General features: G+C 41.0%; 1 protein-coding gene across 22 annotated transcripts in view; it reads right to left on the reverse strand.

Annotated features, from left to right (window-relative positions):
- Window positions 1–278: 278 nt before the first annotated feature.
- Window positions 279–14,862, reverse strand: part of DLG2 (discs large MAGUK scaffold protein 2) — a 1,061,109-nt gene continuing 1,046,525 nt past the window's right edge. For all 22 annotated transcript variants that reach the window (XM_087758910.1, XM_087758908.1, XM_087758909.1 and 19 more), the window contains 4 exons: window positions 13,940–14,112; window positions 13,122–13,231; window positions 6,524–6,615; window positions 279–5,507 (listed from right to left, as the gene is read on the reverse strand). In XM_087758910.1, the coding sequence (XP_087615036.1) occupies window positions 5,401–5,507; window positions 6,524–6,615; window positions 13,122–13,231; window positions 13,940–14,112 (482 nt within the window). In that variant the 3' untranslated portion in view covers window positions 279–5,400. The remainder of the gene's footprint in view (window positions 5,508–6,523; window positions 6,616–13,121; window positions 13,232–13,939; window positions 14,113–14,862) is intronic.

A 14,862-nucleotide genomic window follows, 5' to 3' on the forward strand; every position in this document is an offset into this window, starting at 1 on the left:
CTAGACTTGTGTCTGTCTTGTGTGATAGATGTGATAGTGTCTCGAGACATATTAAGAGCATATTCATTCTCTTTTACTCTTCTGCTTTAAGGAAAAAAGACAAATTATGCCTTGTGAAGAAGCCATTTGCTATAAAGTGTAAAAATGCTTTAATATTAATATTTTATAATAAAATTCATGACATATAAACACTCTATCAAGCATTTACAACTGAACCACAGCTGAGAGCTTGGACCGGAATAAATAAGCAAGGACACAGCTAGTATGAAATATACATCTTAATTTTTATAATTGTGTGTGCTTTATTCTTTACACAAATGGAATGGATGCACAGAGTATTTACACATAACAGGAGTGTAAGCTGGACAGGGTATTTTGTAAACTCCAGTTCAGATTCTGAGTACCCCACACTACAGCTGGACTGAGAAACATCCTGCTAAAGAGACGCGCGCCGGCCAGCGTGCCGGATGGAGCTGCCTGCTGAGCACAGGCTGCCGCACTCGGAAGTTCGGACTGGCCGAGTCAAATTTAGGAACACAAATCCAGAAATTAAAAGGTTGCTATCCCACTAAGAGCCAACAGTGTTGCCTTTTTTTTTTTTTTTTGCTTTTTTTTTTTGCTTTTTTTCCCCCCAAAATCTTGCCCAGGATGCTGGCTACCGCCCATCCCCAGAAACGCTGTTTTATACCATGGCAAGTTGCCTGCGCTGTAGGTCTGGGCCAGATGGCGTAAGCTGCTAATGCGATGTAAGGGATGATGGGTCACGTCTCACGCTCCTCACCTTAAAGACAGAGTCTCAAAAGGGCCAGCAGGGTAGTGGTTCCTATTGCTCTTGGTGAGATGTCAGCTGGGCTGAAGCCTTCTGAAAATCCGGCCACAGCTTTTGGCTCATGGGGTGTCTTTTTGTTCAGCAATTTCACAGCACCTACCTCAAAAGGATCTTGGTCCATGACTTGGCCCTCTGGGTGCTACAGTAATATAAGTAGTAAATAATGATGGAAAGTGCTGAGCTGCTGTTTAATCATGTGGCCTTGGTGTTTTACAGTAATGCTAAAATACCGGTGTAACGGGGAGGACGGATGTGTAACTTCAGGTGGTGTAAATGGGATGGACTCCACTGAAATCAATGGCGTGACTGTGATTTACACCAGCTGAGGATCTAGGCTAACTATATGTTGAATAGATTTTAGATGTTATTTGCTGTTAGCTTTGATTCTGATTTGTGTCCTAAAATGGGAACCTTTTTTTTTAACATAATGACGACCTCATTCTTACTTCTGACCTAATTGACAGGATGTCTGATTTTTAATGGAGTAGGAAAATACATTTATTTCACCAAGGCATGGGCTTGAGCACATGAATGCAGTTGCACAGTGAACCGCATGCATAACATGGCAGACAAAATGTTCAAGAGAAAAAATGTTGAGACTAAAAGCTGTGAAGGAAAAAAGAACACTGTCTGTGAACTCGGCAGATATTATGGCTTTAAATCTGCAGCTTAAAAAGAAGATTGAGACTTTTTTCATTAACATTGTTTTTCCTACAGGTATCCTCATGTATTGTCAATCACTGAATCCTCTGGTCAGGGATACAATTTGAAAAACAAAAAATAAATATAGGAAAACCAAAGGAAAAAATACAATTTGACTGAGTGCTGATGAGCAAGTAACAGTGAAGGTGGAACACCAACAATTTCTCCACAGAAAACTGATGTAAATAGGTAGGTGGACGTTGTATAACTAGGACACTGTCGCTGGCTCGTAGTGGTTATTAGCTCAGGTTCAACACTGCTCTCCAGGATAAGGATTTGAAATTTCAGTGCAATGGAGAGATTTCTTGTCTTTGACTTTCACAGCGTGGTTCCTAGGACCCTATCCACACCGGAGCATCAAACCATGCTAGCTACAAACACAATTACACCACAGAATATTTATCTAGAAACAACCTTTACTACCAAAGAAATTACAAAGCGCTAGCATGGACAGGGTACCTCTGAAGAAAAGTAACTTTATCCCAGCCAAAACCAGCACAGTAGGAAGGGGGAATTAAGCAAGAAAGAGGCTCTTTCACTGGTTGATGGTCAGGCCATAAGACCAGTAAAGAGTGCTGTTTCACTGAGCCCTGTTAGCAAGCTCTCAATGAGTCAGTGCATGGAAGATGCTTTGTGGCAAGGAGAAATAAATAGGTTGTAATATTGCACATCTGCACAAAGCTAGCAAGATGTCATTGTGATCATTCATGGGTGGACAAAAAGCTGTGATAATTTTGGTTCTGCTTAGACCCTACGGTGCTACACACTGTGCCAGAACATGAGAAATAGCACCAGGGGTGTGATCTGGCACTTTTCCTAAAGGGTCCAGCATTTGCATTTATCTCATGTTTAGACGCTCGCAAGTCTTTTACATGGATAGAAAAGGAATCTGATTACGCTAAGCTGTGTTAGCACCAATACGGTCTTAGGCGCCAATTGCTGTGGGTTGTGAGTTTGGACTTCTTTGTTTTTTTTTGCACCAGATGTAATTTTGCATGAATCTTCTGTTTCTCTTCCTCCTCCCACTACCACCCAGTATGATCTGAACAGCTGCAATGCAAAAAACAACTGCAGCTCCGAGGATGCTGAAACATGAAACGCAAAACGTCAACGCACAAAACAAATGGGAGTACAAGTCCTAAGGGAAATAAGACCTCTTACTGCTTCTCTTGGTGAATTGGTTTTAAATATATGTTTTATTTAAAAAAAAAAAAAAAGTGCAATGGCAACTCTAAACTGGAAGCACAAACAACAGACAGGGAAAAATAAATAATGTTACTACAGTAACCAAGGACTGATGGAAAAATTGATTGTACTCAGCCATAGTGTTACTGTTCACCGTAAAGCACAGCACATGACAAAGCAAAACAGTTACTAGTAGGATAGTACCGTAAAAGGCTGCATGCTGAACTAAGAAACAAAGAAGCAGATGTGATTGATTGCTTAAAAACAGAGCTGAAAATCAGAATGAAGTTCCTGCTTTAGGATACTTGGTTTTTCAGGTCTGGTGGGCTATTTCCCAACCTGAGGCAATAGTACTTTGCCAGCATGGAAAAATCCATGGCTTCCAAAGATCTGGGGTCACTCTGTGGATTTCTGCAGAATTATCCAAAACTGAAGCTTTCATTCATTTATATTTTGTAAAAAATAGTTTCTAGCCCTTCTGGTTGCAAAGCTCTTTTGGAGACTTAACTGAAACCTTTGTTTATAAATCTGCGCTGGCCAGGCAAGAAAAACAGTAGTAAAAGAAGTGTGAACTTCTCAAAGTTACCATAGTAGGGCATTAAGTGAGGCCACCTCGGGGCCACTAAAATGCCCATTTTTAACCCTGTCACCGCTGGTGGCTATAATACAAACATCCAGCTAGTCGCGCACTCCGCAGAGGTTGGCTGGATATACCTGTCAGCTTGACAGGGTGTAGAAATGTAAGCTTCAAATAGACAAGTAACCGAGGAGTCTATTTAGCATTTGCCCTTAAAACATCCTTAAACATTAGGGTTGCTGTAGCCACCAGCTAATAAGTATTGGACTCCTGCGGCGCAGCAGGCAGGAGGCTGTGGGTTTTATAGAAAACTTGGTCCAGCAGCAGCAAAGGCAATTCAGTTTGCTATCATAATATCTCTTGCAGTTGTCCCCTTGTGTGTCAGAGTGAAGAATGGCATCAGTATACAAAGGAAGGGCAATGTGAAATGAGAAAAAAATACCTCCCTCTCCCCTTCCATGCACCCCAAACTGCAATTCCACAGACTTTCCCCAAATCCCTCACAAATGTCCATTGCCTCAGTTTTTGCTTTTAAGACCCTTGTTGACTGTGAAATGAATGAAGATACAAGTTAGTTGGTGACCTGCCTGCCTAAAAAGAGAGGATAGATCGAATGCTTTTGGTGTTTCCTTTAAAGAAAGAGGAAGAATCATAAAACGTTTGGGGGTGAAGTGTGAATCCCTCCAAGAGAGAAATTATTAACTGCATTCAAGCATTGACGTTTTGCTTCTGAAAAATCATCCATTTCAATTTAAAGATGCATTATCCTTTTCAGAAAAGGTCCTACAGGGCAGTCAGTTCAAGAGATCTTTCCACAGGAGTTCATCAGGATTAAATAGAGGCAAGGGAGAGGATTAAATTGAGAGAAAAACAAGCTGACAACTACAATTTAAGGAATTACCTTGCTTGTCATTAATAATAGAGAATCTGTTACGGAAAAGGGATAATGCAACTTGATGGTCCTCTTTACATTTTACAGTCGCACAAGGGTGTAAATATTTAATCTTTCAATTAATTAATCTTTACAAAATATCTCACAAAAACATTTTTACCTATAGAAATTAGTTTCTATACATCAATATATTTTTATTTTTATAAATTATTCCATCTTTAAGTGCCTTCTATCAATATAAATGATAAAATAGACAATCAAAAATTTTAAAGCTTTTCCCAGTTGTATCCCTCCTTGTCAACATAGGTGCTGTGAATCCTCATACATGTGTGTGTCCGCATGGGAATGTGTTTGTGTGCACGTGTGTGTGATGTGAAATGCTTCCATCCTCTCCCACCCCCAAACTCCAATAAAATAAACTATACTGTTATTAGTTCCTGATGCAATAGTGTTTCCAAAGGGGAAAAAAGAAATGCTTGACTTGGTTTCAGAAATCAAAAGATGTGCATAGTTACCGAAGTCGAGGTGTACTAACTACAAATGTGCAATGACAAGCTTAGAATAGGCTCCACCTCCCAGTCAAGTCAAAGAGCATCCTACCAATGACTTCAGTAGGAAGTGGACCAAGTACTCTGAGCTTGATTTTGCAAGGTGCGTGTGGCCCTGATCTAGCAAAACGTTTAAGCCCGTGCTTAGCTTTGAGCACATGAATAGTCCTACTGGAACTGATGGGACTGAACAGCATAGGGAAGGATCACAAGTGACTCCAAGTCAACGGGCTACTCGTGTAGGAATTGGGGTCAAGTGCTGAGCGCCTTGCAGGATCAAGCCCTATATGAGGTTCAAGAGCTGGGAACTTCTCTTTAAAGCAATCAACACACTGAGCTCAGCCACTGAAATCGATCAAAATGTCCACATGGGCACAGGAGGTGGCTAGCTCCCCTTGACAGAGGGTCTCCATGTCAAAAGTTTATACCTACAACTGGTGGTCTGAGCACACAACAGATTTGCTTTATATGGTAGAAGTCTTTTTGTTCCTACCCTTTGACCCATCAGTGTCCTTCATGGCTTCAAACACTTTGTGTTGTACATTCATCAAAATTCACATTGACTGCAAAGAACATAAATGCAACAAAAACAGGAAAGCCTCCAAATAGTATATTATAGTTTTCTTCTAAATATTCTCCCGTCGTAATCAGAGGTGCAGTGGCTAATTTATAATTTTTCCTTTGAAGGAATCCAGATGAAAGGCCCAGATTGTTCTTCAATTACAAGTTTGCATTGATTATATATATCTTCTAAGCTATCTCCTTGGACAATAGCTGCAGTAAGAAAACATATCAATATTTCTTTTAATTGTTATATTCTACAGCATCCAGTGTCAGATATTGATGAAATGAGAAGGAATCCTAGCACACTGTGATGTTGTTGATTATGGAAAGTCATACCCTTGGCAACTAAGTTCAAACCAATGGCACCTTCCCATGACAGAGACCCATCCCACTGCTTGTAGTGAGATGACTGAGCTCAGTTAGTTTAGAGAATAGCAGCTCTATCCCATGGGAAGGCAGCATGGTAGGTTCCCACTGTTGCCAGTCAAGCTTTACATTTCATTTGATTTAGAAGCTACTTCAGAGTGAGTAGCAGCAGATTTACAGCCTATTCTTTTCCTGACCTAGTTATAATAAACTCATTCTTGGCTGCAAAAGTTAACTAGATCAGGCCCAAAGTGACAGAAGATAAAGCAACAGTAACACAGAGCACAGTGTCTATACTCTTAAATTCCTTCCCCCTCCCAGCAGAAATCTGGAACTGCAGTTCAGATAATGTACACTGTCTGCATGTGGAGGGACAACTGGGCGCTTCTGAGTTATCCACAAATACCAGTCCCCTGAGTAGGGAGCTGCCTAAACCTGTCCAAAGAAAATGCTGGGGCCCAGAGCAAGTCTTAAATCTTGCTCTTTTCCAGGTCAGAAAGAAGACACCTTTCTCTTTCCCTCCCGTGATCCATGGCTTGAACTCTTGCCTTGAGCTAGTGAGGAATTCTTTGGTCTGTACAAATGCAATGATGCAACATTTGTACTGATTTCATTAAAAGCAGTTTTGGGTCAGAGAGGGAACCAAATTCATGCAGAACTATTCCTTCAGGGCATCAAAATTCTGAGTTGAATGCCTCAACTGCCCTTGAGTTTCAGGGAAACAACAGTCCCAAGCCAGGAGTCCTTACTGTGGACCCACTCTACTGATACGCACTCTAGGGCAGAGACTGAGCTGATCCAGTTGTTTTGCCATAAAAGACTATACCTTGGGAAAAAATCGGTTTTTAATAAAAACATACCTGTAAAATATTCTCCAAATTCTTGTTCTAATTTAATTGCTCGATCGTAGGTTTTCTTCGCTTGCTCCTCTGTAAGACGTTTATTCATTTCCCTAGAAACACAGAGGAAGTCAACAAGAACTTTAGATTCTCACTAAAACAGCTTTCTAAAAGATATGTTCAACTGAATCACAGATGGACTGAGATCGATAGAAGAATGAAGCGTTGAAATTCTTCCATTGATTCACGGGCAGTTTCGTTATTTTAAATTTAATTTCATTCTTATGTAGCATAAACCTACCTTTCCAGACTATTTCCAGTTTCTCCACTAAATTTTTAATTTGGGTTCACCACTCTACATTCCCAAACAAAATACAAGGCCCAAATCTGGTAAGTGCCAACTGAGATGGACTTGTGACATCAGGAAGCCATGGGTAAGTCTGGGAGCCAGGACCTCTCAAGGTCTGTGCACTCAGAGCACTCCTGCCTCCAGAACTGAAGCTCCTTCAGGAACCTCCCTATCTCCCGGGCTCACAGCTGGCTGCCTTGGCTGAATGAGGCTGTCCAAACTGCTCAAATGGAAGGTGGGTTTTGACTGAGGCTGGGGTTATGGAAGTGAAATCATGATTAAAGGCAGGATTCGGTACAGTGAGACTTCTGACCCTGTAGGAGGAAGCCCAGAGTCATTGTAATCCCTGTAGGGAAGCCCCAGAAGGAAGCCAGCATGTCTTCCAGGGACACTTCTTGGTTCAAGGGGGTCCATGAGTTCCAGATATCATGAGAATTCAAACTGAGTCTTTCCGGCAGGAAGAGTTAGGATGAGTTACTTATTTGTGTTCTCTGTTCCAGTCCTTTCTGATTAACTGTAGAGATTCCCAGTCAAGTGTGTCTTGTAGATTTTAAAATGTACAGGGTACCAATAGATGTAAAAACAGACAGTGTCAGTAACGTTCTGTTATTGCCAATGTTTTGTTATTTGGTGGACCGTTTCTGTTTTGACAGAGACATTATTTAATAACTTGAAGAAATGAGTTGTCTTGCCCATGCACGCTCAGCTTTTAATACCACTGTATACTTACAAAGGATCAAGCTCACACTCATTCACTGCCTTACACATATATGCCTGCAGATACCCAAATTAATCAGCAATAATAAGTAGTTTGCTTGTTCTAGGATTTTTCACAGCATCGATTCATTTTTTTAAAACATGATGGAAATTTTCTGAGGCAACTAGGAAAGCAAGAGAAGGAAGCATCTTGTGTTCTACATAAATCTGATTTAATGCTTTGCACTGAATCCTGTGATTATGTGGTAATGGACTGTATACAGTATGACACATGTGATGCATGTAGGAAATTACGTGCATGATGGTGCTTAAAAAAATGATCTATGAAGTGCACAACAGTATGAATTTCCTCCAGCTGACTCCTACCTGGCTTCTGAAAAACACCCTGTAAGGTGTCCAGGATGAAAAAAGGTATTTCTTGAAATGAGTTAAAGCTGTCTATCTGTATAACTAACCATATAGCTGGGAACACTGTTTAGCAAAATCTCTCTGGAAGTGCCAATGCAATGCAGAAAGCAGGTTTATAAAATGAAGGATAACAAAGATTTCTTTTAAAATTTATGACAGTTATTTATGGATTATATAAATATGTTTAATTTATGCCCATCTCTGTCATGCTGCTAAATTTGTAATACTACTAATTCTATTTATTGGAAGGATTGCTATCTAATTGACTTCAGGTGGGCTTCTCATCAGCTATACCTACTCAAACATGTCTTTAGGTGACTGAACCAAAACTCTGTCTTGAAGTGGGACATAGCATTGCAAATTCTTATGAAAACTTAACATTTTATCTCATCTTAAGGACACTCAGCCAATATCCTAATGCTAACAACATCCTCCTCCTTCCAGATCTATTTCTGGTAAATTTCTGAGAAGTCTTCCTCAAGATCTTTGAATATCAGAGGACAAAATATAAATAAAAATATAAAGAAGTATTTAAAATAGTAAGTACTTTGAAATAAGCACAAATTTGCGTTACATTTTCAGGTTATAGACTTGCCTGAGGTATAAAACTCTGCTAGTTGTATTCACGCCTCTGCCCATCCTGTGCCTTCAGGAGAGAGGATGGAGAAGGGGGAGGAACATGATGTCCATTTTTGACAATGAATTAAAAGTGCTGTCAAACAATAGTCCCTTCTATTTTTTTCTTTCCTAGCCAGAGACCTGTGCAGCTGGTGAATTCAAAATGCTTGCAAAGAGCTGTCCCTCCAGGCATATTTTCCAGGGTTTTCCTGCTCTCCCAGTGAAGCCCTCACCCAGGTAGGCTCTTCATTACTTCCAGCTCTCATCCCCATGATCCCACCACTGGTCTTTCTTCTACAGAGAGAGGCCGATTGAGATGTACCAACAGGGACCCCTCTGGGATTAAACCTGTGAGGTGGAGTCATGTAGAGGTAGGGGGGGAAGGAAGGAAGGAAGGAGGGAAGGAGGGAAGGAAGGAAGGAAGGAAGGAGGGAAGGAAGGAAGGAAGGAAGGAAGGAAGGAAGGAAGGAAGGAAGGAAGGAAGGGAGCAAGGAAGGAGGGAAGGAAGGAAGGAGGGAAGGAGGGAAGGAAGGGAGGGAGGAAGGAAGGAAGGAAGGAGAGAAGGAAAGAAGGAAGGAAAGGAAGGAAGGGAGGAAGGAAAGGAAGGAAGGAGGGAAGGAAGGAAGGAGGGACGGAGGGAAGGAAGGAAGGAGGGAAGGAAGGAAGGAAGGAAGGAAGGAAGGAAGGAAGGAAGGAAGGAAGGAAGGAGAGAAGGAAAGAAGGAAAGAAGGAAGGAAAGGAAGGAAGGGAGGAAGGAAAGGAAGGAAGGAGGGAAGGAAGGAAGGAGGGAAGGAGGGAAGGAAGGAAAGGAAGGAAGGAAGGAAGGAAGGAAAGGAGGGAGGGAGGGAGGGAGGAAGGAAAGAGGGAAGGAAGGAAGGAAGGAAGGAAGGAAAGAAGGAAGAGAAAGAAGGAAAGAAGGGAAGGAAGGAAAGAGGGAGGGAAGGAAGGAAGGAAGGAAGGAAGGAAGGAAGGAAGGAAGGAAGGAAGGAAGGGAGGAAGGAAGAGAGGGAGGGAGGGAGGGAGGGAGGGAGGGAGGGAGGGAGGGAGGGAGGAAGGGAGGGAGGAAGAAGGGAAGGAAGGAAGGACAGGATGGCAGAGCAGTTTACAGCAATTTGATGGCCAGGACTGAATTAAACTGAAGAAAGCAGGATCAGGAGACCTTCAGCTCAGGCCATGTGTTCTGCTTGCTTTTACATCCAATAACCCCTTATGGTCTTCCATTGCTGTGGTCATCAGTGTTAGCAGGGTATTTCCAGAGAACCAGTGATAACCAAGTTTCAAGTGCAGGTGCAAGCTTGATTTATGTTCCCTTCACTCTTCTTACCTTCACTGTCAGATGGGTGCAAAGGAGCATATGCGTAAATGAGAATTGGACTTCAACTTTAAGTGCTAATTTTGCTGCAAGCTAAATCTTTAACTTTGTTTCTCTGCACCTTCTGATTAGCAATTCTTTGTCTTTTATGGTTTTACTTTGCTAATACGCTAACTTTCAACTCATTTGTATGAACAGGAGTAATAGTTATGGCAGATAAACCTATAATTTTTGTGTAGTAGTAGTTACATACATAAAAAAGACTGAGTGAACATAGTTATGCTGTCATAAAAATGGCCTCTTTCTATTCCCACACAACACTGGTTTACCATGTTAAACTTCTCCATACTGCAATAATAGTATCTATTGGAAAAATGTTATAGCCATTCATCTATGCACACCCTACCACTCACTACTGCTTATGTCAGACTACGTATTTGTTTAGCCAGACCCTGAGTGATTTAGCTTCGTTACTAAATAAAAGAAATTATTTTCACAAGCAAAGGGCTCAGAATTATGTCATTATTCTCAAAACAATTCTTTAAAAAGAACGACACTGTTTATATTAAAAGAGTTCTCATTTCTGTTAGAAACTAATTTTGGGCACTATTTGATAAGATAAATACACATTAGATAGATTAACTAGATAAAAAGATAGTAATCTTTTGTGGAGAGCAGGCTGCAGGGGATAAACTAATTTAGAATGCCTGAATTCATTACATTTTTCTCCTTTTTTGAGTTGTATTGTGTTTATAATTTATTTATATAAGCCATATTACTGCAAAAAATCCCAGTCTAGTACTGATACATAGGGACTTTTGCTGTCCCATGGAAGTCTGGATTTCTAGTTAAGGGTGTCTTCCACAGGGTATTTGCAGAACAAGGAATTCAAAGTCATATAATGGATTTCACTTTGTCCCTACCATACTGTGAACAGTGAGGCAGGTTTCGATTTGGAGAGTGAAGAATAGCTTACTTTTGATTCATATCAGTAAGGAAAATTCTGCTAACTCTGCATAACTTGTTTTGTCCTAGCTGAAATATTAGCATTGCTTTGGTTTAATAACAGGATGATTATCATAATATTTTGCATCTTCATAACACTTCTCAGTCAATCTGTTCAAGGATTTGCTGTTCTTACCTCAAATCAATAAAGCCTTTATGTTATTGCCACATTTCTGGTTCTGCCTAGTGTATTTTACAGAGTAAGGGCCACTTTTCTTTTCTTTTTTTTTATCACTCCAGATGCAATGTCAGCATTAAACAAATAATGGAAATATTTTATAGATGGGAATACTGTAGGTTAAGATTTGTCTTAAAACAATCAATGCAGAAGGTAGGCTATCAGACTACCCTTCCCCTTCTATACAGCAATGTAATCAGAATATAATTGAATTGTAGGGCTGGAAGAAATGTCAAGAAGTCATCCAACCCAACATGGCTTTGGTCAGGATGGGGCTGTGCAAGTACCACATACTGTGCATCATTCCCTGTAACATGGCTGGGCATGCAACAACCTTACCACCAAAAGGGTGATACCACCAGGGAGGATGCACGTTCACGGGATGGGGCATGTTAGCATTCTCCAGCTCTGTCACCCATAGCATGTGGACACGCCGTTACCGTAATCGGATAGACATTTGTCACAGGAGGGGGGATGCCTACATTTTAGCTGTGTAACAGGTACCAATGGCATCACCTGGTTTTTGCAGAGCCTTTGGTGAGGGGAAGGCACAGAGTTCAAAATTTCATTCCTGTCACAGCAAATTAAGCTGATAACTCTTGCATTACTATAAGTGTACCTGGAAAACAATTGATCACAATGTATTTTATCCTGAGCTTTAACTAGTATGAAGATCACTTCCATATTTCCTCCTCAGTGTTCTCTTAGGTAACCCCTGTTCCTCCTCCACTTCCAGGGTGCAACCCAGAACCAGGCCAGTGCTCCAGCTGAGGCCTCGTCCATACCCAGTAAAACAAAATTACTGTCTGTTCTGTCCTTATTCAACACTGATGTTAATACAGCCCACAGTGGCAGTTTCCTTTTTTGCAACCACATTATCCATCCATTCATATTGCTGTGTGATCCACCCCAACCGCCAGATATTTTTCTGCAGTGCTATAGTTTAATCATTCCCTGCTTGTACTCATGCATTTCATTTTCTCTCCTTTGTCTGTGCTGAATTTCATCCTACTGATTTTACATCGAGTTTTAATCTTATCCTCCAAAGTGCTTGCCACCTTGCTCAGCCTTGAGTTATTCACAAACTTTACTTTATTGCCCAATTCATCATTCAAGTAATTAATGAAAATAACAAGTAGTCCCAAATAGGGAGACAGCTCAGGAAATATACTTGCAGGATTTCTGTCACCCTCCCAGTTTAACAGTGCCATTTTCAAGGACTGAGTATGGTTGCACACATGCTCTCTAGTGATTCCCTCTGGACTGTATTTCCCTAAGCTGCTACTGAGAATGTCCCATGGAGCCAGAATAAAAATCAAGATGCAATACAATTATTGATATCCATCTCATGAAAGAAGGAAATAAAATTGATTTGATTTGTTCCTGATGCACATACATTGGCTGCCTCTTAGAACCTTTTTATCCTCTCAGTTATTATACATGAGTTGCTTAACTTTTCCCTGGATCCCAGTGTTTTTCTAAGTATTGAAGTTAGGTTGCCTGGTGACAGCATGAAGTTCGTGTCTTCTCTTTCCTTCTTTAAGTGTTGTGTTTGCCCCTCTCCAGTCCCATGGGTCCTTGCCTATCCTCTTACAGACCTTCAAGTAAATGAAGGGCTGACAAAGAGGCACACACTGCAAATCTGACACAGGTTACCCTCTGGTTCGCCCCCTGTGACCAGACTCTACACCCCAAGAGCACCCAAGGCTGGACGGGACAATCCAAGCCAGGAGTCCCTGGTGAACTTGCGGCACAGGTTGGAACAAGTACACTGAGCACTGGCAGGGCGTCCCTCGTGGTCCGGCACGTAAGCCCACATGTCCCAGTGTGAAAGGTTCAAAGGCAGCTTTGGCTTGTTCCTTGAGATGCTGGGGTACAGCGGACGGCAGGCAGGGAGAGCAAATCTCCACTGTTCCCACTTCCTCTTGTTATTACTGATTTCAGAGGACAGCAAAATGTAGACTCAAGACCTGTGTTGTGCGGCTTGAGATTGTACCCTGAAAATAAAATGCTTGAAGGAGTTCATACTTACATCAGAGGCTCCCATGATTTAGGCTTAATGAAGATAGCGATCGGATAGAGTTGTGCAACTTGTAGTCGTTTGATAGCGTTTCCTGACACATCGAGTATACAGTGCTTGCCCTGTTGGAAACAGATGAGGGTGTGTTTATTTTTGCAGTGTTTGCTGCAGTTCAGCCAAAAGTCGGGAAGCAATTCTGCAACGCAGTGCCCTGGAACGGGGCCATTACTGCTGCACCAGGGAAGGGGACCCCAGGGTACATGCTCTGCTCCTCTATGCTCTTTCCTTTGCTTTGGTGCTAATATAAAATATACACTGGAGATATGGGAACAAACTTGTTTTTTATTTTTACTGGGATGAACTTTGCGGAGGGGAGAGTTTTTCTTCAGAGATGAGGAAAATCAATTCATAAAAGCAATAGGATGTCTACATTCTTACTGGTTAATTCAGTTCTTGTTTGTGTCAAAGACTCCCCGTGTCACCTGAGGCAAATAATTTAATCTTTCTCTGCTTCATGCTTTCGCTTCTGTGGAAGTGAGATAAGTTAATTTACCTGTCTTACAGAGGGAAGAGGGAAGGCTGGTTTGGGGCATACTTGAGGCATTGTGTTAGATCCCTGAATCCATGGCACTCCATCCAGGTACAGAAAGTGCCAAGGATGTTCGCATTCAAAGTCAGAGACTCCACTTGTGGAGTCATTGTAAAGCCTCTAAATATTAGGATGCCATTTTGCAGATATTTTATATTTTTGGCAGAAGAATCATGACTGAGATACAATGTGGAAACAAAAATATCATGTTGCATGATCAATAAAACTAGCGTTAACCTACCCTCTCTGCCACGAATCTCACGGACTGGACACTAGTTCCATATAAATTATCATTGTACTGCCCAGCTTCTATAAATTTGTGCTCTTGGATATCTTTTTCCATTTGTTCTCTTGAAATGACAAAATGATAATCTCTCCCATCCACTTCATAGTCACGCTTTGGCCGTGTGGTGTCTGCATGAAACAAAAGACAGAAGATCAAGAAGTCTGTAAAAACATTTCATGCAAAAAATGCTGCAATTAAGCTTTGCTCAGTGGATGATGCTGGGTCTGCTGTAAGTGGAGATGCCCCACATCTGGAAGCAGATCTTTGGCTACTACATGTGGATTTCAATGAAGCTATGACAATAAAGCTGTCTTTTCAAAGTAATACCTTCTGATGATTACCTCCAATCGATACTTACAGGCTAACATAAAATTAGGATTTACCAGAATTCCACTTTTTTCAGCAGGATCACACACAAACCCCAAATACAAGATGCATTCCCGATTGTAAATCTAATCCTATTACAGCAATAGAATGAATGGCAATCTCATCAATTTAATTTAGGCTTAATTATAAGGCTGATTCTGATCTCATCTCTAGCAGTTTTAAGCTGGTGTATTTGCAGAGACAACAGTTTAAAATGAAGTAAGACTGCAATCAGGGTCTGAAATAACACTCAGCAAGCTCCAATGATCCGAGATATAAACACTCTGCTTAATTCAGGGTCCATTATTGTTTTCAGATTAGACAGTCTCGATCTCACACAAATCACAGATTACTCCATATTTTTACTGATGGATGCTGTGCAATTAAGTTGAAACATTTTACCAGTATTTCAAACTTTAATCTTATTTAAGAAACCACAGATTAATTAATGAGTCAATTGAGTTAGTGGCTAGAAGATTCCTTCTTTAAAAAAATGCTACAGCTTTTGAGAC

Source organism: Nipponia nippon, unplaced genomic scaffold (genome assembly GCF_047370975.1).
Source record: "Nipponia nippon isolate SJK-2023a ecotype South Korea unplaced genomic scaffold, ASM4737097v1 scaffold_2, whole genome shotgun sequence".
In the NCBI taxonomy this organism is placed as follows: Eukaryota; Metazoa; Chordata; class Aves; order Pelecaniformes; family Threskiornithidae; genus Nipponia; species Nipponia nippon.